Source organism: Martes martes (assembly GCF_963455335.1).
Source record: "Martes martes genome assembly, chromosome: 12".
NCBI classification, from domain to species: Eukaryota; Metazoa; Chordata; class Mammalia; order Carnivora; family Mustelidae; genus Martes; species Martes martes.
In genome coordinates this window covers 79084251-79109679 of record NC_137900.1, presented here as the reverse complement: position 1 = coordinate 79109679, position 25429 = coordinate 79084251, and the positions used below count along the sequence as shown (strand labels likewise).

Below are 25429 nucleotides of genomic sequence, written 5' to 3'. Positions count from 1 at the left end.
AAGAAATACAGCAAAACAAAACAACAAAAAAGAATGCACTTGTTTTCTAGAGAGCGGGAAACAAACAGGAGGTGGATGCAAATTCTGCCCCAGAGGGACGACACGACATGCCACGTTATTGGCGTTCAGCTTTATGAAGTCGGTGTCTTGTGTCTGTTTTGAAACTGGGGAGTCAGAGTCTCTTAGCAGAGGAGATTTTACGAGGATTTCTAGGACTGATTCCATTTGCTGAACTCTTCCCACATTGCCATGTAGTGTTGTCACACCAGCCTGTGTACTAGACATATCTTCTTTTTCAGCTCACTTAAAAATGCACGAATCAATTTGGCTTTAAAAATTAGGATAATACCACCAAAGCTAAAATCACTCTATCCCGCCCGTATTCATCACTGCGAGTCACATCCCTCTCTTATCCCAACTTCTCCTCCCCAGAAGTAACCCCTCATGCAAATGTGGTCTGCATCTTTCCAAGTCTTTCCGAAATAACTTTAAATGAGTTTGTGTTGTCCCTTTTCAGTCCTTTAAAAATACTTTTCCATATATGTAACCTACCCAGCAGGAAAGCTGTAACGCGTGCATGTTTTCTTAAATGGTGCCGTACTATATATAACATTCTGCATCTTGCTTTTTCCCTCAGAACTGTCTTTGAGCTCTACCCATGTTGACACATATAGATTCAGTTCATTCCTTTTAACTGCAGAGAACATTCCAGCACACGGATATACCAATTTTATTCTGCTCTGCCCTGATTGAAGACTATTTAGGTTGTTTCCAAGTTTTTGCTGTTACAAACAATGCCTCAGTGATCGTCTTGTTCATATATATCTCTCTGGGTATATTCAAACGCTCGGAAGGCTCACACTTGAAAGCTAACAAGTGAAATGCTCATTATAGATCATTTTTATCTGTGTGAGAAGTGGTTTCCTCAAGGGCTTCTAATCCTCAAGTCTGTGTTTGACCATCTGGTCTCCAGAGTTACTGACACTCAGTCTCAGAGGGACTGTCTCACTCATCAGAGTTCTGTTTGGATGCTATGAGAAGTGGAGAACTTGATGGTGGTCACCACGCCCAGAGATCCTTCTTGCCGTCCCTTAGCTGGAATGACTCCTTAGCTGTGTCCTTCTCCTCTCCACTTGGATCTCAGTTGTCGTCACCTGCAGTTTCAGGAGTGGGCTATCCCTGAATCTCTCTGCTTAGGGTTAAAAAAAAAAATGGGGTGGGGGCATTGGGTAGTACCGTCGACAAATAGTGCAACCCTTAGCAGATGACCTGAATCTTTCTGCCTTTAGGATTGAAAAAAAAAAAAAAAAAAAAGGAGGGGGAGGTCAAGATCCTCATCAAATGTCGCAAATAACTCAAACCAATTTGGTGGGAAATCACCCCAGGTTCCTTGCCCCTTGGTGGAAAGATGCTGGGCGCATCCTACCTCCTTACTCCAGCAGGACTGAGCCCCTGTGTCCCACATGGTGGCCCATTCGTGAACTTAGCCTTTTGGCTTTTGAAACTCCGTTTCTTACCTCACTTCTCAGTCTCTCCCTTGCTTCCTGGGATCACCTCCCAAGTCTACTACGGTACCCAAATCTTTGACTCAGCTCTTCTCTTCACAGAACTCAGTTAAAGACTCTAGCTGTATGCCAGGGTCTGTGCTAGGCAAAGGCGATACAAAAAAATGTACAATATATGATTGTGTCCTCTTAACAAGTCACAGGCCAGTGACCGAGGTATTCTGACTCCCAACGCAGTTCTCCTTCTGCCGTATGATATTGTGCATTTTAATTCCGCAACGTTCTTTAAAAAAAAAAAAAAAAAAAAAATCCATCAGTCTTCCCAGCAATCAGTCTGACTAAATGAAGTTTTATTGTAATAACTTAATTCCACTGCCTTATGCATATGTGTGTGAAGACTTGACTAAAATATTAATCCTTAAACACAGACCTTAACTGGAAACCAAGCAGGAGCCCTGATGCTCTTATCGGCATATCCATTTTTCTGATATATGGTTCTCCTCCCTCTGCTCTTAGTAAATGTTGATGTTCGGTTCACCCTGATCAGTATTTAGCTCTTTGGGTCAATTTATCTTGTTTATTGACCCGAGCAGAAAATCAATATAGTCTTCATTTGCCGTCCTGTTTAATTCGGGCGAATTTGATTCTGTGCAAAGTCTGTCCACATTACTGAGGCCTTGATCGGGCACCACAGACTCCAGAAAGCCTTCCGGGGTCCGGCCGTAATGGACCTCCCGCCACCCCACCTCCGGAAGAATAGAGGCAGCCGCAACTCCATTCCCCGTGCCTCGTAAGTACAAATAAATGTATTAAGTTTGCTTCCAGAATGTGCTGGGTCTCGGAGAGCTCTGGCCTCCTCGTTACAGGGCCACTTTCATAAATGCACAGGGAGGTAAAATGCCTCTGCAGTAAATAAGTAACACTTCTGAAAAGCCAGTCGCTTTCACATTCTAGCAACCGGCGGGTGGCCTCAAGTCTGTACTTGCTGTGGGAGTGTTTGTGTCAAACGGACCTCTGATTCGAATCCCAGTTTCTCTCCCGATTAAATGAGACCTTGGGTGAATTCCCTAACCTCTGACCTTCTGTTTACTCTCCTGTAAAATGAGGATTTGGGATTATTGTTGCAATTATGTAATGCAGGGGAAGCTCCCAGCAGAGCATCGGCTCCTGTAATTACGGGATGACTACCCCTGGGCTTTTTTTTTTTTTTTTTTTTTTTTAGATTGTAATGGAACCATTGTGCTTTTAAAAGATTTTATTTATTTATTTGACAGAGTGAGAGAGATCACAGGTAGGCAGAGAGGCAGGCAGAGAAGTCGGAGGGGTGGGGGAAGCAGGCTCCCTGCTGAGCAGAGACTCCCGATATGGGACTCGATCCCAGGACCCTGAGATCATGACTCGAGCCCAAGGCAGAGGCTTAACCCCCTGAGCCACCCAGGCGCCCCCCCCATTTTGCTTTTAAAAAGAACAATTTATAATTACTTTGGGCACCTCCCAATGTCAGTTATCCACCCTATGTTCCTACCAAGGGCTTCCTTTTGAAAAATCAGCTTAAACTCCAATGTAGCCCCAGGTCTGGGGCAAAAAGGGCTGCGACAGTTTTCTTTCTAGAACCTGGAAAGGGAATACCTGTTCTGATATTGGGATTCCTGTCTAGACTGCATCTGAGCTGGGTCAGCCCAGAGGAGGCTCTTGGTCAGTATCTCCTGGAAGGGAGCAAGGAGGGCTGGCCATCGCTGTCCAGGAGTTGCCAGCAAGAAGTATGATTTCCTGGCAGTGGAGAGTTGCAACATTGGGGACCTGTTTAAAGGGAAGGTTATGTGCTGTTCATCTGAAAATGCTTTGCATTAATTCATTTTATCCTGACCGCAATCCCATGCCCACAATGGTATGGTTATGCCACAGTTAAGACCTCAGGCAGTCTGGCTCCAAAACGTGTACTTTCACTTTTTAAAATTTATTTTTATTTATTTATTTATTTATTTATTTGAGACAAGGAGAGAGAAAGAGCTGCAGTAGGGAAGGGCAGAAGCAGAGGGAGAATCTCAAGCAGGCTCCAAGCCCAGTGCGGAGCCAGACGTAGGACTCGATCTCACAATCCCGAGATCATGACCTGAGCTCAAATGAAGAGTAAGACGCTTCAATGACCATACCGCCCAAATCCCCCCAGAGCCTGCCCTCATAAAAAAATATGTACATATTTTATTAGGAAAATATACAAACATATACAAAAGGAGAAAAAAATGTGCAGTGGATTCCCCATGCGCCCATCACCCAGCTCTCAGAAGCGCACCTCGTGGCCCAGAGCCCAGCTGTCAATCAAATGACACCACTAGGCTCTCCACAGCCTATCTTAAAATCCCAGGTCCTCCACTCGCACGCTGGGTGACATTGTACCTGTCCCTTCCTGTGCTTCCCTATGCCTGTCCCCTCGTCTATAACATGGGAGTAAGTGGTATGGTGGCTAGTTCACAGATTTGCAGTAATAGAGCCCACGAGAAGTGACACGCTCACTCTTGGACATGTAGGAAGCGACATTATTGGATTAGTGTCGGTCTTCCCCACTCTAGCGGAAGCTGCAAGAGGTACCCAGCACCTGAATGCCATGGAACAATAGGTATTCAGTAAATGTCTGTAAGTAAATGAAAGCAAAATATCTTATGTCTCAGCCCAAAAGCTCCACGGCATGTGGCTCATTGTCTTTCAACAGAAAAATTTTCCTGCCCAAGTTAATAGTTAGAACTACTCAAAACCTTTTCAAAATATAAACAGTCTTTAAGAGAAATTGTATATTAATGCAAATGTCAGGGTACCTCGGGCTACGGTTAGCAAAATAAACTCAACAGTGGATACATTAGATAATGAACACCAGGCATTTGGGTTCTAAGAATTGGGCTTTGAGGACTCGGAGCTTGAAGAATTATTTCGAGATGGACTGGAAGTGCTTTGATTATGTGGTTAAAAAAAAAAACAAAAAACAAAATTCAACTGAGTAAATTTGAAGATCTTATTGGCTTTATTTAATGATTCATGAGTAGGTCAGCATCCGCCTAGCAAATACAAAGGAGCTCCAGAGAGCTATAGTAAAGGAAAGGTTTTTAAAGGTTGAGAGGGGGTGGGTCAAGGAAGTCGTAAATGAGAAGGAAAAAAAAAAAAAAAGATTATATTGGGCAAGGTAACCTTTCTCTCAGTGACAAAAGTATCTATTAGGCAGATTACTTCCCTGGTGCTGACCAGAAAATTCTAGAATGACTGGTTAAGATGACATTCCTAGGGGAGATTGAAACTGCCATTAGCTTAGGTATTAGATTTGGTTTGGTGACTTGGGCTTAGCACAGGTGACTCTGTTTTGGGGCCTGTTATGTCTTTTTGGGACAGTCTGAAGGCCAGCAGAAAGCTCTGCTACCCTCTACCTTTGTTAACCTCGAGGCCACTGACACCAAATGGAATTTTAGGGCCGGCATAGGAGCAAACTCACTGATAATATTAATGATAAATTATCTTTCTGTAAACTGCCGCCTCCAGAGAGCTGGGTCCCTGTCACAATTCTGGGACTCGTCAGCCTTCCACGGATGACTTACTTTGCAGGAGCTGTTGTTTTCTTGTCTATGAGCAGGGGGACGGCCATCACAAGACTCATTCTGAGAGTTAATGAGTGAATATAACGAGTGTCCTTCCCCTTTACAGAGCTTGAACCTGTTCACGTCTGTGACTTCATGTTTTCCTCATTGACAGTGCCAGGCACAGCATAGCCATCTTTTTCGGGCAAGAACACTAAAGCCCAGAGAGGTCACGTGGCTTACTCAGACTCACACAGCTTTTGCAAGAGACGTAATCTCAAGTTCCGTCTGCCAACAAATCATTTCACAGCTAAATGCTGGGGTATCATTGACTTAAAGGCAGGGAGGCAGGGGCAGTGAATGGAGTCCTCTTTGGTTCTGTATGTGGAATTGAGATGCCAGGGAAAGTGGGCTGTCTTGATTATATCATGCAGAAACTGGAATATTTCCTCTAACTACCATGTTGAGCTATTGCTTGCAATTTGAAATGTTTATGTGAGTCCCAGGCAGCCGATCATGTGGGTGGCAGGTGCAGTTAGAAACATGGAATAAGAAGGGAGTTTATTTCTAAAGGGCCTGATGAATCCCCAAAATGAACTTGTCAGTCAACCCAAAAAATGTAACTGTGAAGGAACAGGAAATTAATGATTGTCCCCCTTGGCATAGACAGGCACTCCACTACCAGGGGTATGATTTGCTAGCTGTCAGCACGTTTCTCTCTCCCCCAGCCTTGTTGGTAGTTATTTCTGTCAATAGGAACTGAGTTCAATACCTCAGAAACGTGGATCGATAAACTCACAGCCCTTGTTGGCTGAAATGAGCTTCCGCATGACCTGGAAAAGGAGGAGGAAGTTGGATTCCTCCTCTTCTCTTCCCACCTCTTTCCCTTCCTCTCTTCCTGCTTTCTTTTCTGTCTTCTGCAAATGTTGATTACACCAGTCATGTGTCAGACCCTGTGCCCATCACTGAGGGTACAGAAATAAATGAGAGCAATGAATGTCGTGAGCAAACAGTGTGTGCACGTGCTCTGGGTTGCGCCTCCGTGGTGATGGACACGGGATCCAGGCAGGTGGACAGGCAGGCAAACAGAGGTTCAGCCCGAGTGGTATGGTGGATGGCGGGCTTCTGATTTCATGGAAATGAAATTTTAGCAAAAGTGGAACAAGTGAGCTGGGCTCTGGAATGGGAATAGGAGGCCTCCAGAGACTGATTGGAAAGGAAGGTCACAGCCACAACCTCAAGGACACAGGGGTGAGAAATGGCATATCCTCGCCCCTTCCTGCATTATTTCATTCTCATTTTTTTTTCTTTTGTTGCTTCCTTATTTCTGAGAATGATCTGATAGATTTTTGATACTGTCATTTATGGAGCAAAAGAGAGAAAAATGTGAATGCTATGTTAGTCATATAATATAAAATATAATAGTTCCTATTAGGTGATAATAACATTGAGTATCTACACCGTGACAGTAAAATCATCAGAAGATTCATAAGGACAAGAAGTAGTTGCTGTCTCTGTGTGCACTGCTGTACCCAGAAGCCTACACATAGTAAGCGTGTAATGAATATATTTATTTTAGAATGAGTGGCCAGACACTTTGCATGTGTTACATCTGATCTCATGGTACAGCCATCACAGATGAATAAGATGATATACACTATTACCTGCACAGAGTGGTTTTCCTTTTCAACCTATAAATCAGATTAGTGCACTCTGCTCAAAACCCTCCAATGCCTTCACATTTTACCTGTAATAAAACCCAGAGTCCTTCCCATTGCCTTCAGGATGCTTTGTGGTCTGGCCTCTGCTGCTCCTGCAGGGCCAACCCCAGCCCTGCCTCCGGACCTTTGCACCTGCTCTTCTCTCCACTTGCACCATGATGTCCTCAGCCCGCTTCTCTCCAGCACTTCCTCCCTGCTTTTGCTAAAGTTCATCTCCTCAGGCCTCAGGTGGCCCTTGCCTCACCCACTGTCCCCAAACCAACACAGCCTCTCTCCCTCAGTCCTTATCTTCTTTTCCTTTACTCATCCCTCTGGCTTTACACTGTGTATTTATTGTTTGTGTATGGCTGCCTCCCCTGAAACATAGCAGGCTCTCAAAAATCACTCATCGAATTTATCATTAAATTTATTTTTATATATTTCCACATTCAATCTATTCAGTGATCCTGTGAAATAGGCATTGATGTCTGCATATTCAGAAAAGGGACTTAGAGCGTAATTAACAAGAACAATAACAACAGCAATTTATTGAGCACTTGGCTCTGGCCCGGGTGCTGTGTTAATCACTCTGCATTCATTATCCCAATTTATGATATTAAGGACCGTACCAAGCTTCCCCGACCACCTTCTTGAACCGGGCCAGGATTCCCTCAGCCCTCCCAGCACTGTTGAACCCCCATCTACCTCAATAATTGTTTCGCACTTTAACTCTTTAACTCTTGGATTCATCCTTCATTTGTCAGACATTTATGTCCCCCTACTAGAATATAAACGCTGGGAGAGAGGGGACTTTTTTTTTTTTTTTTTGTCTAATATGCCACCTCCTTTGTCACACCTAGAACAATGCCTAGCATGCAGTAGATGCTCAGTAAATACCTTTTGACATTGCTGAAATGTCGGATTCTTTCCCTCATGGGAGAAGGAGCCCAACTTGGAGAAGAAATCAGCCTTAACTCCCTGCGTATACACAGTGTGCCCCTGAGTTTTTCACAGACCCAGTAAGGAGCCCGTGAGCACAGTCTCCACCTGCTCCCCTCCCCCACTCTCCTTCTTTCCCAAGCACCCAGCAGGCCCACCCCATAGTGGCCTTGTCTGGAACAAGAAGGGCAAACAGGCCTGGGGGCAGATAATTGCATCTTCCCAGTACTGTGGATCTCTCTTGACAGTACATCTGTGGCCAGAATCAAGCTATTTCTGCCTGTGGTTGTGTGCTCTGACCCTTAAGAGCTGGAAATGAGGGGATGAGTGCAGAAGTGAGGGGTGCCCAGCTCTGCCATCTTTTCTGGGTGGCCTCACAGCCTACGCACACTTCTGATGTAAGGAAAGAACCTATTTTCCTGTGTAAGCTGAGACCAGCAGTAAATGAGAGTCGTAGGCACTTGAGAGATGTATGGAATGAATGAATGAATGAATGAATGAATGAATGAGTGGGCATGCTTGTTACACATAAGTAAACACCCTGTTGAAAATAGGACAACTGAGGCTTAGGAAAGGGACGTGACTAAGATCTCTCACATTAGCAGCAAGTGGGCAACTTGAGCCTACTTCTCTCAATTCCAGGCTTACCGGCTTTCTTCCATACCCAAGGCCTCCCAGGCATCACAGGCCTCCAAGCTTAGCCCTAGATTTGTAAGACACGGTGCTTACAGGGAAGGCCTGCCTGTCTGGCTGCCCGGCTGTGAGAGTGACTTTACCAAGGGACTCTGAACATTGGCCTCAAAGGACATTCTCTGTTTTTTCTCCTTTCTTCCTACTTCCTCAGTGGTCTTGCAGGTGGAGGCAGGAACTTGACGGAGGCCTTCCTTCCCTCGCCTGCTGCCTTCCGTGGCTCTCTCTCTTGGAAGGCACAAAACGGGCATCCCTACTGGTCACGACTGCCTGTATCTCTGTATCCTCTCCCCACACCCTTCAAAAATCCTGAATCTCTGTCTTGATCTTCTGTTGGCAAAACTCGGGATACAGTAAGCTGAATCCAGACACTGTGCACTAAATGCCCCTTAACCACTTGTAGACACAGCTGTGTTTATGTCATTCCCCATATGTCCAGAAACTTCCAGTGTTTATGACAACAGTCAGCAAACCAAAGTAGACATGCCCCATGGGAGTACCTAGAAGAACTTCCACAAGGTACAGGAGCATGGATATTTTATAAGCAATTGGTTTCCAACCTTTATGATTCTCACCCTTTATGCCATTTGGCTTAAGATTCAGATTCCAGAGGTCAACATCTAATTGGCCTAGTTCTCAGGTTATTTACTCACCCAAAGGCTGGAGGACTGCAAGGCACCCTGACCGATGCATCAACGAGACCATATCCAGTCTGTATACATCTGTGGGGAGAGTGGTGAAAATTTCCACAAAATTAACAGGGGTGTTGTTACCACGAGGGAACGTCGGTACAGTGAACACATCTAAGGGCTCTCTCCTCCACACTCTTACTCCCACTGCCACACACCGAACCCAGTGAAATGTCACCTACTTCTTGATTTTTTTTCCCCAAATATATGAGTATTTACATATATGTCATGTTTCCTTGCTTTTTTTTCCTGGAAAAAAAATATTATTATAAAATTTTCCATACTATTCACTGTTCCTAGAAGTCCTGATTTTCTTTTTTTTAATTTTCACATATCCTATGAATGAACCATAATTTTATCACCGTATTGTCACTGTGGAACATTTAGAACATTCCAACTTTCAGCCATGTTTAAATGATATGGATAAGAGCATGTTCGTGGAGCCATCCTTAAGTGCATTGCTGACTCTCCTTCAAAAAGTACTACTTTGATCACTAGGTCTGATTGTACGAACATTTCAGGAGTTTTGATATATCTTGTCAAATTGCTTTTCATAAATTTTATACCGGTACAAGTTGAATAGGAAAAAAATATTTCACTGTATCCTCGTCAGCACTGAGAGTTATCATTTGACAAAAATATTTGACAACTTGGTTGGTGAAAACTAGTAACTTCTTATCAAATAAGTGCAAATTAAGACATACGCAAGCTTCTGGAGAAGAGTTGGCGTTTAGATTTCATTTGCTCAATCCCATTTTCTTTGAATCCAGTCTTCTGATATTTTTTTTTTCTTTATGCCTTCACACTCAAATACAGTGACCTAATTTTCCATCCATAATCTCCCCCTTCTTCTTCTTTCTCCTTCTCTTTCTCTTTCCCCAGTGTCACCACTGATTTTTTTTTTGTAAATAAGATATTTATCTTTTAATAAACATGCATATGCATGGCTCAAAATACCAAGGTTGAAGTCTTGCTTAATTTGCAGATCCAGCTCTCACCCATTCCCCTAACCCCACATGGGAAGCATCCTCCTTCCTTTCTGACCTCCCATAGACCTCTTTCCCAGGTCTTTTCTGCTCTTCGAGATCGGTGGCTTTGTTGAGGGCAGAGGCCATGGTTTCTCTTGTCTGTATTTCTGACTGCTTCTAGCACAGGGATGGGCATAGCAGGTGCTCATTAATTAAGTAGCTTTGCAATGGACAGATAAATGGAATGATAAGCAGAGGGATGGACGGATGGACAGATAGATGGATAGATAGATGGATTATTATTTTGTTGCTTCTAAAGAAATTAAGAATCATCCTTTTAGGCTTTAGATACCTAACGGTCTTATCATTATGAATGATCTGTAGGAAATTACCTGCTGATTTTCACCACATAAAAACCCCATTTGTTAAACTGTGCTACAGAGAATCCTGATGCTTCAAAGTAACAAGTTCTTGTTCAACCAGTGAATGAACTATTTAATTACCATTACTCACTATCCACTGCAACTTTTTCTCTTTTTCTTTTTTCTTTTTTTTTCCCCCCCTAATAGCTGATAGACTGGACACAGCCTTTTCCTGCCTGGAATTTCCATTGTATAGATGAAAGTAACATTTGAGTAGATAGCTAGAAGCACCTTGTGTTCTACGTAAGATGGGGTCTCTTGCAATTGTGTTTTCTTCAAATCTGCTGTCACGATGCAAGGACAGCGGCCACCCCAGGTCCTGGGTGAGAGGTGCAGCTGAAAGGGACCTTACACTGGCTGGACTCTTACTCTGCACCAGGCCACATGTGGGCTGCTTTTGGTGGTTTATGTCATTTCATGTCCATATCTGTCTTGGGAGGTAGGGGCTATAATATTCATTTGGCAAAGGAGGAAGCCAAGATCAGAGAGACTGTGTGACTCAAGGTCATGCAGTGAGGTTGCAGGCAGAGCTGGAATTCCAGCTCTGACTTTTCTTCCTGGGGTCCTGAATGCTGTCCAGTCTTCCAAACTGTTCTCTTTAAACATTTCTTTCTTTCCTTTGTTCTAACATCACTTGGATTTTGTCTCTTTCCTCCATCTGTATTATAGAATAGATTCCTCTATGTTATAGAACAGGATTTCATACTCCAGCATTCCTGTCCCTTTGCTGGCACACGGTCCCCTCCATGTCCCATACATACTACCCTGGATGCATGTGTTTTATCCTAAAGCCACACTCAAAACCTCTCAAACCCTCTCTCTTCCAAGCAGCAGCAACACCACAGAACATGGACACTGCTCAAAATATCAGGGGGTCTGATTTTAAGGGACTCAGGGACTCAGTTTGTTCATCTGTAAAATGGAAACAAGACCAGAGACAACGGTGACAACCTAATAAAGTGATACATCGCCTTGAAAATGCATCTAGCTCTGGGTTTGTTTGGCCAAGAAGCATTTTGGAATTACAACGTGCTTCCGGTTCTGGAAGTCCCTGCTACCCTACATTTCCCTCTGGGCTTCAGTCCACTCCCTTCCTGCAACCTGGCGGAATTTCTCCCTGCACCCCTGCCCGCCACATGGAAGCTGGCTATGTCCAGGAGCTCGGAGAGCAAAGGGCCTGTGGCCACCTATGGGGTCAGAAGGTAATCAAGGCATGAGGGGTGGTATAAGGAAGCCACTTCAAAGGACACATGTAGAGAGAGCATTTCTTGGCTGGAGACCGCTCTGTAACTGTGAGGTCTGGGGAACACCATGACCTGGTCAGTGGCTTGGGATTCCAAGGGCTCTTTTTTTTCCTTTTCTTTTCTTTTCTCTTTCTTTCTTTCTTTCTTTCTTTCAGAGAAAGAGTGAGTGCACAAGCCAGGGGAGGGACAGAGGGCAAGGGAGAGGATTTTAAGCAGGCTACACTCTCAGAATGGAGCCTGATACAGAGCTCAATCTCATGACCCTGAGATCATGATCTGGGCTGAAATCAAGAGCTGGACATTGAACCAGCTGTGCCACTCAGGACCCCGCCAAGGTTCGTTTTTATTTTAATGATTAGCAGCTGGATTGAAGTAATTGATACACCGAGAAACAACACATTTTCAATGTATGCAGTTGGATGCGTTTGGACACGTGCACACGCCTGTGAAACCGTTAGCGCCATCAAGGTACTGAACATAGGCATCACTTCCGGAAGTTTCCTCCTGCCTCTTTCTTCTTTCTTGTTGTTTTCATTAGTCTGTTGGCTTGTTTGTGGTAAGAACACTGAACATGAGATTTACCCTCTTAACACAATTCTAAACTGCACGACACCGTGTTGTCAACACCAGGCAGTGTGCTGTGTGGCGGATCACCGGCTAAAGGACAGCTCCCATTTCAAGAGCCCTAGTCAGCAGAGGGGGCCACAGTGATCTGCGTTTTTCTCTCTTCCTCTTCCTACACCGTGACCCTGTAATTCCCACCAGAGAAGCCGTCAAGAGAATGGAGCCTAGGGCTCTTGAAAGCTCAAATTCTTTCAAAGACCAATTTCCCAGGAAATCAGGCTAGGTTATTTGTTCTTTGAGGAGCTCCTCAGTGAGTTCTCCTGTTGTCTGTTTACGCATCCTTCCATTCATTTAAATATTCAACAAATCTGCACCATTCCCTGTCAAATATCCCCGCTCTGGGCCCTCTGGGAGCAGAGACTCCTGCCTTTAGAAACGCACAGTGTTTCTAAAACCCGCCTCCGCCCCTTCCTTCCTTCATCTCTCCTGAAGCCCTCCTTCCTTTCCTTCTCGGCTCAAACATCCCCCATACCCATTTCCCAGCCAAGCCCTGTGCTGTCTGTGGGGTTGTTCCAGACAGGCTGGGCTGTATACACACTTCCTTCATGAAACGGGTTGAAATTGGTGGTGGGCTGGCATGGAAGTGAAAAATCTCTCCAGCTTTGAAGTCCGGCAGAGCCAGGTGTGTACTTGACCATGACCTCTGTCAGGTCATGCACATCCCTTGGACTCAGTTGTGCATCTGTACAGTGGGGTTGCATTGGCGTCTCTGGCAGGGGTGCCGTGAGGATTGCAGGAGATGGTGTGGGTGGAGAGCTCAGGCTGTTGGCTTCCACACTGTTATTAATACTAAGAAGGCAGACTCAGCATTCAGTGAGGCCACAGAGAACACGACGAATCTGGCTTGGCTGAATGAAGGAGAGAGTCTTCAAAGCCAATGAGGGTGAGTCTAAGGAAGACTCGTGAGTTGGAAAACAAAGTTGCTGCCTGTCCCTGTCCTCCAGATGCTTTTTAGAAACTTCTCCCCCTGTCTCAGCAATGGCCAGCACGCCGATGCCCTAGGGCTTTCTATAGGTACAGGCCAGTACCCTGGGAGGGAGGCAGGTGTTGGCTCCCTCCCACCTGTGCTGGCCCTGGGACCCTCTTGCCAGCATGTGGCAGAGGCAGCTTGGCTGGCACAGCAGCCAGAAGCAGAGGCCCCTGGCAGAGTGGGGATGCAGAGGGCAGACGAGAAGCTCCCAGGGTCCACGTAGCCTGGCTGTAGGGGGATAGCTGTCTGGAGACGGCCAGAGTCCCAGCTGTCACCACACAGCCCCTGTGTTCACCAGCACTCAGGTGTCCCCTGCAGGCTAGTGGCCCAAACTGCCAGGGCCAGAGGAGGCAAAGATGGGAGTGTATAAGGCAAGGAAAGGGAGGTGAGGGCTGCCTTTGCGGGAAAGCAGTTCTTCCCCCATCACCAAAGTCCTAGTCCTCAAGCTTTCTGGTTCCTGATTCTGACTTTGAGTGGATTTCCTGAAAGCACGGTCTTCTACAAGGTGGCATCCAGTGCCACACTCAGGGGAGAGCATGAACTTGGGAGCTTGGCTGGATTCCGGCTGTGGCTCCACTTTTTAGGAACTATGGGATCATATATGACTTTACCACTCTGAGCCTCGGCTTTTTTCTCGATAAAACGAGGTCGTAAGAGCTGCCTTCTGGGCTTGAACTGGTGAGCTTCCTTTTCTCCAGCTCACCCCTCACTTTAATAATGGGCTCTCTGCTTATTTCCTCCGCTTGTTTCATGAACAGTCCTCCCTCCCCACTCCCTAACACATTTTAGATGCTCTGTTTTGTGCCATCCTCTGACACCAGTCCTGCCTTTCTTCTCCTTTCTTCCTCCTTCCCTCTTCCTCTTCCTCATCACTGTCTTCATCTTCCTTAAAGAGCCAATCGATTGCTGCCTCCTCCAGAAGCCGTCCTTAAGCAGGGCAGGAAGAATTCATTGCTTCCTCTTGGGGATCTCATGTATTTTTATGCATCTATACAGTAAGTGTTCCCTCCGCTTCCTGTTGTAAATCCTGCTGTCCCTTGCCCCAGCCTACGTACTGCTTGAGGGCGGGGCTCTGTCTGGGCACCTCTGGGTGCCATGTATCTAGCAGAGGGCCTGGTACTCAGTAGGTGCTAAGGAATGCAGAAATGCTTCCCCACCGTGGTACATGGGGGAGCTCTAAGTGGCTGCAGTAAACTTGTCTTACCCTGGAAGGAACAGATGAATGCCAGAGAGGCGCTCGCGTTTGCAGCTTTGCACAGGTGCACTGCCTTCTTTATTCCGCCCAGTCCCGCAGCCACCCTGCAGGAAACACAGCAATGATGCATTTAATGATGCATTTACAGATGAGCAAACAGAAGCTCAGGGAGAGGGTCACTCATGCCAGGACATGCCCTTGAGAGCTTTGTAAAATTTTTGTCTGACATCCAAGTCTGTTCTCCCTTCAGCACACCACCTGTACTCCTGCAAGAAGGAATGATGTTGGTGTGATCATAGCTGAGTTTTCATGTCCTGCCTCTTCTTCTCTAGACCCAAGCTTTTGGTTCTACTCACTCCCCAGCAGATATTCGGGGACCAACTTTCTCTATCAAAGTGCTGGGCTAGACAGAGACTCTCAACCTGGGGTCCATACTGGAGGTCCATGAAATCACACGGAAAAAGAATACATTTTTACTTTGACCAACCGCTCATTGAAAGTCAGCATTTTCTTCTATTGTAGACACTGACGTGTTAACAGCCCCTATGGCTTTGCCGCTAAAAGAAATCACACGCAGTATTCTATCATCTTTCCTTTGTTGCTGATCTTAACGTCTAGTTTCTGCTCATCACTACTTCCAATTTATGGTCATTATTACATCTGTTACTGGGTCTTTTTATTTAATGTGTCAACAAAGAAGCATATATATTATTTTATTATAGCTGGCTTTTTAAAAAACTCTTTTGGTAAGTGGTTTCTTTTGTAATGTTTTCTGCATTTGATTTTTTTGCATTTAAAAAATATTATTTTAAGTTGTGACCCGTATGTTTCGGCAGACTGACAAAGGGGTCCTGGGCCCTGAGTTAGGAGCCCCCTGTTCTCTGGTTTGAGTAACTTTCAGGCTGGAGGAAAAGCCTGCTATGGTTAGTAACAACACAGCAAGGAAAACGAGTACATGGGTGGAGAAGTGGACAGCAGTTTGCTTTCATTCATTCATTCATTCATTCATTCATGGACTCATTCATCTTTCTGACAGCAATCTGGAAGGCTGTCCAGGGTTTCAGGTGCTGGACTGCAGTGAGGGCATCAGAGCCCTGTCCTCATGGAGCTTTTACTATCTCGCGACCCTCCCGGTTACCTAAGAGTTAGGCGCCATTGCCCATGATTCATGCTTGAGGAAGGTGAGCCTTGGAGAGGAGAAATGAGCTGGGACGGTTTTCTCTCCTGAGAAGTGGCAGGGCCTGTTTTGAGCCTGTGGCTTCTTCCTGGTAACAAAGGTAACACTTCCTGATTTCCCTTAGGTCCCAAACAATGGCCGTGACAGGTGCAGTGGCAGGAATGGGTGTTTCCTCTCCCCGCTACCCCCATTCTTACCTTTCCATGCTATCTTTCTTGTTTCGAAGCCACATAATGTAATTAGAAATCTGAGCTGATGAGACTCTTCTAGATCACCCAGTCATTGTATAGATGTGGAACCTGAGAGGCTCAGAGAGGATATTAAGTCACCTGGGGACACACAGCAGAGCGAGGCAGAGCTAGACTTGGGTCCCGTGCCTGGAGCCTCCAGCCTGTGTCTTCCTGCCAGAGGACACGGCTCCATCGATGCTCTACTGAGCTCTCCTGTTTCTAGGCAGCCCCGTCTGCTATCCCATGTCACTGTGGCCTTCTGCGCTCCCTGGGGAGCCTGCACACTCCCAGCTAGGCTTCGGAACAGCTGCTCCTGAGAACCCTGTGCCCTCCCACCCCTGGGGCCCATCTTAATGAGCTTTCTCCGGGATGAGAGCTGAAAGGAGCTCTCCATGACTCCATGTGGGTATTTCATAAATAAATAATCCTCAATCCTCAGCATTTCTCACTAAACTTTTTAAATAACGGTTCCTTTTAAATACAATGATGGGATGCACAAGGGGCAGGAGAAAGGGGGATGGGGTGAGGAGAATTTCTATAACGGAGCAGTCAGAATGAGGTAGTAGCTTTTTCCAAGGAATGATGGTCTCAGAGATTGGATGGACTCCATAGTCCTTGGGCATGTGGGGGTGAGGGTCACACCTTGTCCCGACACTCCTAGGGAGAGCCCTGGAGTGACAAAACTTAACCAGGCTGCTGGCTGGTTTGGCTTCTGGGCCTGATGCTCTTTGAGGAAGTCGGCCTCCCCCAGTGTCCCAACTCCCATCGCCCACTCCCTAGGTTAGACTGGCCCCTCTGACCTAGGCTCTCTGACCACTTGTCTTCTTTCAGCATCTGCCATAGTTTGTAATTACAGATGTAGACACAGACAGAGGCACAGATTCAGAAGTGGGCATAGACGCGGGGACTTGCTGGGTGACTCTGTGCCATCAAGTGAGCCGTGTGTTCCAACGAACAAAGCCTTTGCCCTCTCTGCCCCTCTCTGCTTCCCAAACCTCCAGCCCCCTGGGCGAGTGCCGGGGAAATATTCACGAGATGGATAAATGCACTTCTGAAACACGACAGCCCCTTATTGGGACCCCCTATTTGGGCCGGGTGCCGAGGACTAGCCCTGATGGCTTTCATCTCCTAGAGTCCTGACCTCAGTCCTGTGAGCTGAATGCTGTTGTCCCCATCTCACAGGGAGCAGTGGACACTTACAGTCATTTTATCTTTGTCCCCAAGACCGTGCAGCTGATGTCCCTTTGTTCCTCATTCACCAAACAGCTGCAGCACACCCAGCCCCCGGGGGCCGTGGCAGGGGGTACAGAAGTGAGGGGAATCTCAGCTCACAGGAAGCTCGAGAGCTACTCAAAGGCACAGACACTCACAGGAAGCTCGGAGACCACTCTGCACGGCAGTGTATATCCTTGACCTAAATTAGGGCAAACCGTAATTGCTAGAAGAAGGGAAATGAGAAGTGTCAACTGGAACACCAGCCCTAGAATCTCCAGCTGGGACGGGATCGGAAGGAGGAAGACAGGACAGTGTTGGCTCGGATTCAGACACCCCAGGATGGGGCCCCATCTCCCCCGTGCTGACTTAGTGTGTGACACGGGGTCCGCCCCCACCGCCGTGAGTGCAGGTTCCTGCACGTGAGGGTGTGGATTTCTTTTTTAATCGACAGAAGGGGCCATGGGAATAGTACCACCCCACAGGACTGTGGCAAGAAATAACCCGTGAAGTCATGTCACATCAAAGCTTTCATGTCTTCAGTGCGCGATAGATAGTATCTGTTGTTTTTCCCCATCACGATGGTACTGTACAGCCCTCCCTGGAAGCTGGACTCTGCCCCACAGTCAGCCCCGAAAATGTCCATCCCTCCTCCATTTGCATCCCCGCCATGGCCGGCAGCAGCAGGACGTTGCTCATTGGCTCTGATGTTAGAAAAGCCCAAATCTGCCTCCCTGTGGCTTGCACCAGCTCACCTCTGCCCAGAAGCCTTTTAGGATAAAGCAGTTGCTGCGGGCTGGCCACTGTCCTGGGACGGTACCTACATTATCTTTAGTTGGTCTCAAAACAGCTTTCATCCTCAAAATGGTGCCTCAGTTTCTCCTTCTGTAAAATGGAGATATCATAGCATTTACATTATTGTGCTTTTTTGTTTTGGTTTGGTTTTGGTTTTGGTTTTGGTTTTTTATGAGGATGAAGTAAGTAGACACAAGCAATGCTTGCTACATTATTTCAAGGCCTGGGATGAATGCCCAAGAAGCTTTCACTGTTATTGTTGTTTTATTGCCATATGATTTGTAGAAAATACCAATCTATGTTACTAGTCTAAATAAAAGTAGGATCTGCTTTTAGAAACCTCTGGGGGCTACCCATAGCTCCCAGGGTGAAGTCCAGAATTGCCAAGGCCTGGCACACCAAACCTTGCCGGGCCTGTCTGCTGGCAGCCTGTGCTGCCCCATCCTTTGCCATACCCCACCTCATCCCAGCACTCCTGCTTCCTTGCATTGCTTAATGTTCCCTGAACCAAGGCATGTCTCTCCTACCTCTCTGGGACTTAATATATTCTGTTCTCTCTGCCTAGAATACTCTTATCCCATACCACTCTCCTTTATTTGGCCAATTCCTGCTCCTCCTTTATGTCTCAGGTTCAATACTATTCCCTCCAAAAAGTCTTGTCTGACCCCCCACCCCACTTCCAAGGTCTGGATGAGGGAGATCTCTTTATGATCCTATGGCCCCAGTTATATTGCGAGGTTAACTTTTGTTTTTCTTTTCTACCTCCCTAACTCATGCTATGTCACATCTATGCTTATGTGCCCCAGGAATCAGGTCAGGGCCCCGAAAGAAATTAGGCATCAATAAAAAATCTGAATGAGTAAACGGACCTTCCCTTCTCCATTATTGAGCTCCTTACATTCTCAAGCCATGGTTCTTGCAACTTTGAGGGACACTAAGGTGGTACTAATCACTACTAGCCATCGGGCACTTTCTTATATATATTGTCTACATTAATTCTCATGCTAACTCTACCAGCCACATGTTCATATATCCATTTTTCAGATGAGGAAGTAGAGGCTCAGTGTATAAGGGACTTGTCCAGCATCTCATAATGAGTGAAGCCAGGAGACAAAGCTGCTGCATATCCCCTGGTTTACACTGTTGCTCACGCTGCTGGGGTGGAAGTGCCTGTCCAAGGTTCTTCCCTCCCCAGGAGCTCAGGAGACCAGGCTGCCCACTGTTATCAGGGAATGATTAGTCCACATGCGTGGGGCCATGTCAGTGTCTGGGCCCTGAGTCATCTGTTCGCGCTCTCTCTGAGTGACACAGACCTCCCCTGGTGTTTATTAAGAGAAGGCCATGTCAGCATCTGTCCCCAGCTGCCCAGCCTCATGCTCATCCTGTGTGGGGCTCTGCTGACTCAGCCAAAGGGGACCCAGGTGATGCATTTGTGCTGGAGCAATCAGCTAGGGTGGGGATGGCAGCCTCACTTGGCCTCCTGGGGTCTGATTGACTCCGTTTTGAAACCAGAATTATCAGAAAGAAAGAATTCAGATGCCAGAGCTGGAGAGACACTTGGCAGCACCATGGACAGCACCTGGATCCCGCAGGGAGCAAGAACAGGGCCTGGAAAGGCCAAAGGAGAGCCGGAGTCATGATCAGCTCAGTACCTTGCCTGTAGCAGGTGTCCAAAGGTGTCCTAAGTGAATGGATGATGAATAGATTTGCACTGGGCTTCTGCACATTGTGTCATTGTGTTTTCACAATGATGCTACATGGTTGGGAGCAAGAAACATACTGTTTCCACTTTACAGATGGGAAGACTGAGGTGCAGGTGAAACTTCATGCAGGAGCAAGAATGTGGGTTGTAGAGTCAGGCATATCTGGGTTCAGATCTTAACTCTCAACGCTGATCTGTGGGTGTTCCCATTAAAACAAACACCAAGAAATAGCAATCCAGCCTGCTGTGTCTCTTCGTACACACAATCTTATTGAAACATATACCATGCTAACTCATTGTATTTCCCTATCATCACAGCATACCCTCTCTGGCTGATTGAGCATTACAGGCAGAATTGAGTAGTTGGGTCAGAGGCTGTATGGCTTCCAAAGCCCAAGATATTTACTATGGACTCCTATAAAGAGAAGCTTGCCAACCCCTGTTCTGCCTGGGATGTGTTATGTACTTAATTAAAGTTGGTCTTTTCTCCCCTCAAATGCAGGAGAAGTGGCTTCACCATGCTCCTTTTTCTAAGACTTCCAGGCCTATAAATACCATAGTGTAGCATGCAGGGTCTGGAGCTGGAAGGGCTGGTGTGGTGTCAGGAGCACTGGAGTAAGAGCTGAGGACTGGAATGTTCTAGTCCTGGCTCTCTCCTACTGTGTGAGCTTGAGGACTTTCCTCTGAGCCATGGATGAGTGGGTTGATTCATGTACCTCCAAAATTCGTGTCCTCCCAGGTCCTCAGAATGTGACCTTCTTTGGAAATTGGGTGTTTGCTGAGATAATCGAGATAAGATCATAATGGATTAGGGGCATGTTAAATCCAACGGATGGTGTCATTGTAAGAAGAGAAAAAAACTCACATGCAGGAAGAAGGCCATGTGCATTTGAGGCAAAGGTCAGAGTGATTTGCTATAAGCCAAGGGATGCCAAGAGTTGGCAGGAGCCATGGGAAGCAAGGATTCTCCCCTAGAGCCTACAGGAGAAACATAGCTCTGCTGACACCTTGAGTTTGGACTTCCAACCTTCAGAACTGGGAGGAAATAAGTTTCTCTTGTTTTAAAGCATCCAGTTCAAGGTGCTTGTTACAGCAGCGCTGGGAAATGAGGTTCTTCCTCTTACTCTAGCATGAATCTAGGCTATTACAGCATTTACCCAGGCCAGGAGACAGTGCTGGGAGGAATGCAGATGTTGTCCAGGTTCTGCCTTTCCAGTTCTTCCTCCTCAAAGGCACAGAGCAATTGGATGTAGATTTCCACCAGCTGTCCTGTTATGAGAGCTCTGACTTGCCCAGGGGCACAGAGCAAGTTGGCCCAGCTCACCCATTGCAAGGACAAAGCTCAGAACTTGACATCAAGCCAGTTTGGATGCACACCCTGGCCTGTCTGTCTCACGGACCCAGGCGAGTGATGGAACTCCCCTCCCCCAAGACCCAGTCTCTCCAGCTTCAGGATAGGAGCAAAAAGATACACTTCCTAGGCTAATGGCGAAAGTCAAAGGACAGCGCACAGCGAGGGAACCTGGCACAGTGTCCATGCACAGCAGATGCTAAGGAAATTAGAGCTGATGAAGATGTTGGGGCTGATGGTGATTTCTGGCAAAGCTGTGAGTCACCCAGATCTCTCTGTCACCCCAGCCCACCTCCACCTGCAGCGCTAGTCCCCTGATCCTTTGCCCCCAGCTACCGGGGCAGCTTTAAGCTCCAACAGACCCCGAATCCTGAACTCAGCAGCTGGGATGAGGGATTAAGTCTGGAGTTAAGAAAATGTCAGAGTCTGCCTTGAGCTACTTCTCTGGCTTGTGCCTGATGATTCTTCATTTCTCCAGCCTGACACAATCACTGCTAGACTCAGTAACAGCCCCAGTGTCAGGTCTTTGTGTTTGAAATAATGTTCCCCTCATGTAACTGATGTTTATGCAGAATCAATCCTTTTAAAAGCTAACAGCCTCCTTATTTGTATAGCCTGAGCTGTCGCCAGGTTCCACTGCAAGGTGACATTTTTTGCTTGTTTTTCTCTCTTCTTCCTTTGTTTTTCTTTGTCATTCTCTGACTGCTCTCTGTGTCCCTGTGTGTGTTCTCTTCCACTCACTCAGGGTCTTTTTCTTCACTTTCATTCTCTGTTTCTGAGGCTGTCTCCTTCCCCAGCCCTTTCCCCCGGCCCCCTCCTCATCCTGTCCCCTCTCCCTGTGCTCCATACAGGACACCCTTGTTCTGTTTACCGTTATGTTTTCTCCTTTTAAATCTCTGTGTTTCTTACTCCTCTTTCTCCCTATTATAGCTCTTCATTTCTGTCTCTTTTCACATACTTTCTCTGCCTCCATATTCCCCTCTTTTAATCTCTTTCTATATGACACTCCTCTGGATTTGTCTCTCTGTCTCTGTGTTTTTCTGTCTGTCTGTCTGCCTATCTGTCTATACATCCATTCACTCACCCACCCACCCACCCACCCAACCATCTGCCCATCCGTCCATCCATCCATCATCCATCCATCCATTTCTCTTCTTTCTAGCAATTTCTCTCCATGTTTATCTCTTTACATGGTCTCACACTTTCTCAACTTGTCTCTCCCTCTGTCTTTATCGCCTCGCTTTAAGTCTCACTTTTTCTTCTCCCTCTAAGGATATTAATATTTTGATAGCCTTAATGTCTTCTCAGAATCCTCAACTCTTTCCATGGTTCAAAAGTGGCAAGCTTCCCAAGAGCCTCAGTTCAGGAACTGTTAGTTCCCTTCCTTACCCACCTGCTACCCTGACCTCATTCTGTGTCAAGTTGAAAAGGGAGGGCCAGTCCGGCAGCTCTCCTGCCATCCTCTCTGTTGTCCTTCTACTACAGACCTGAGCATGAAGGACTTGGGACGGAAACCTAGAGCTGGGGCTTGGCAGGGGCAGATCCTGTGGGAGAGACTCTTGGTGAGACCAGTGACAGGTGGAGCCTGCATCCATGCCTTCTGGTGTTGTGTTTCTTCTGGAAAACATTTACTTACCACAGGTTTTTGCCAGGCCTTGTGCCGGAGGCTAGAGAGGAATGAGTAACTTTTGAAGCATTTGCTCAAAAAGCTGATGGTCTTTCTGAGAAACCATAGAGCTGATGATTAAGATCAGTGGGATCATAGATTTAAACAGTGTGTTCAGAGGGAAAAGAAATTAGTTCTGGTTGGGGGATGGAGACAGGGGTTCTCAAAGGAGGTCATAGCAAGCTCTACGGAGGTCAGAGCTTTGTCCTATGTCATTTCTGCATCCCCAGTACTTAGAATAGTGCCTGCTATGGGGTAAGCATTCAGTAAGCACTGCAGTATATGAACGAATGGATAGACAGATGAATTTGAGTAGTTTTGAGGGATTCTTGGGATTTTATCAGGGAGAAAAGTTAGAGATGAGCCCCCCAGACCCAAAAGCATGATTAAGCCTTCTGAGAAGTGAAGGTACATGCTATACTCAGATCCCTTTTCCAGGGCTAATCTCCCCATCCCCTGGATTGTGTCTCATGGCCCATAGATGTGTCCCTCACTGGGTGTTGCCTTCAGCCACAGGGAACTGCCTCATCCAAGGATACCACCTTCTGGATGACAGCCCTTGGCCAGTGACCAGCGGCTGATATAGTGATACAGAGGGCAGGGTCCCTTGTCTCTAATCAGGACATCCTTAAAGGGCCACCCAACTCTAGAGCTCCCCAAGGACAAACTGAAGCTTCAGATCTAAATGCATTAACCACATGGTGACTCAGCCTCTCCCTTGTCCAGTCCTGCCTTGCTTGCTTCCTCTAACTGTGGAAGAGGGATCCTTGAAAAACCTGTTCTGTGCAACTCTGTTTCAGAGTCTGTTCTCAGAGAATCTGAATTAAGATTGTGTGTTTAGGGAATGAGAAGAGACCTGCGGCTAGCCAGGAGAGAGTATGAGGACAGGGTAAAAGAAGCTGGACAGGCAGGCGGGGACCAAATTGTGAAAGACCTCAAAAGCCAAGGAAACTAATTTGGATTTTCTTCTGTAAGTAATGGGGAGCTATTATGGATGAGTGGCATATCGAATTAGAGCTGGAATGTTTGAGGTTCACTGGCAGTCAGTATGAATGATAATACAGAAGGGGATCATACTGGAGGTAGAAAATAAGCTACAACACCCAACCCTCGAACTCCATGCCTCTGGAGGGAAACAGCGGGAGAAGGATGAAGGATGGTCCAGAGGCAACACCAAGAGTACTCTCTGGCCTCTTCTCGCAACAATCATCTCCCTTCTTTCACAGTTCTGGACCCCATGAGTTCTATATCATGGGAGACTGTGTGTCACTACTTACTGCCTGTGGTGTCCCTCTAATATCTCCTACAACTGTGGACATCACAGATACTCCAGTGGTGGGATGTCCTTATCTGTGGCCCTTTTGCCAGAAAGCAGGCTCCAAAAACTCCTGTCTGTATATCTCATCTCATAAAACCTTGGCAGAACCATGGATTCTGGTACCTAGTCCAGTCTCCTCTGAAGGAAGGATGCATTTGTCTAGAATCCTGTGACTGTTCCAACCACTTGTTGTCAGTCTGGATGGGGTCACTTTTATGCAATAGTGTGAAAAATAAAGCTCTAAGATTCTAGAGTCAGACAGTCCTGTGTTTGTATCTTGGCTCTGCTGTTTGTAGGCTTTGTAAATTGGGCAAGTCCCATACCTTTAATAGTTTCAATATATATTCAAAGTCGGGATAAGAGGAATGTGCCCATTTTGCAGAGTTGCTATGGGGAGGTCTAGAATCTGTAGAAACATACAAATTGTGAGTTAAGTGTTGTATAGCAGGAAGAGCTTTCTCTTTTGGACTCAGATGGAGCTTAGCACCAATTTCAGTTCTGCCGCATTACAAGCTGGTGGGCTTTAGCAAGACTCTTCACCTTTCCAAGCCACAGTTTACTTACTGGTAAAATGGAAATCTCAAGCCTATGTTCCCAAATTATGAGGATTAATGAAATAAAGAACGCCAAGTTCCATCACAAGTAGACAGGAAACTTGGCACTCTTTATTTCATTATTCCTCATCATCACAAGTAGACAAACATCCAGTCATATGATAGCATACCTACTGGATGTTTTTCTTATTATTTTCTTTTTAAATATGTATTTGTATCATCTTCTTGATTACAGATATCATAAATGGTGCTCTTCACTGTAATGAATGCATGTTTAATTTCTTTTAATCTAATGATACACATGTCTCTGGGGTTTAACCATCCCCTTTGTGTCTAAGGGAAGAAGCGATGCTGTCCACATACTTCGAAACCATCAACGACCTGCTGTCCTCCTTTGGGCCGGTTCGTGACTGCTCTCGGAACAATGGGGGCTGCACTCGGAACTTCAAGTGCGTGTCTGACCGCCAGGTGGACTCCTCAGGATGTGTGGTAAGTGCCATTGGCCCGTGACTGTGGTGCTGGCCCAGACACCAAGGCTGCTTGCTAGAGGCCCCTCCCTTTGAGGGGGGGGAACTCACTCATAGCGACTGCCTCTGTGGCCTTCAGAACACTAGTATCCCTTGGTTTCTTCATCTGTAAAGTGAGATACATAAACCTATCTTGTGGAATTATTGGAGGAATGAAATGAGACATCAGAACTTTAGTGCCCAATAAGCAATAGGACCTTGACAGCTTCTGGCCTCAAGAGGGTGACTGTCCATTTGGAGGTGAGATGGGGCATGTCTTATCTCTGGGGACCCAGTGGGATCGTGTCAATGAGATGTCCAGAAGAGAAGGTTTCAGTGGAGACCTTAATGTTGGTTGAAGTTGGGCAAGTTGGTTTTTACTGGCTTCAAAAATGGGTCAATTTACATTAGG

The 25429-nt window shown here is 46.4% G+C and overlaps 1 protein-coding gene across 4 annotated transcripts in view; it reads left to right on the top strand.

The window, feature by feature from the left end:
* The window catches only part of ASTN2 (astrotactin 2), a gene marked incomplete at its 5' end in the record, with an annotated part of 861701 nt that overhangs the window by 479364 nt on the left and 356908 nt on the right, over positions 1 to 25429 (top strand). For all 4 annotated transcript variants that reach the window (XM_080820162.1, XM_080820161.1, XM_080820159.1 and 1 more), the window contains one exon: positions 24850 to 25000. In XM_080820162.1, the coding sequence (XP_080676288.1) occupies positions 24850 to 25000 (151 nt within the window). The remainder of the gene's footprint in view (positions 1 to 24849; positions 25001 to 25429) is intronic.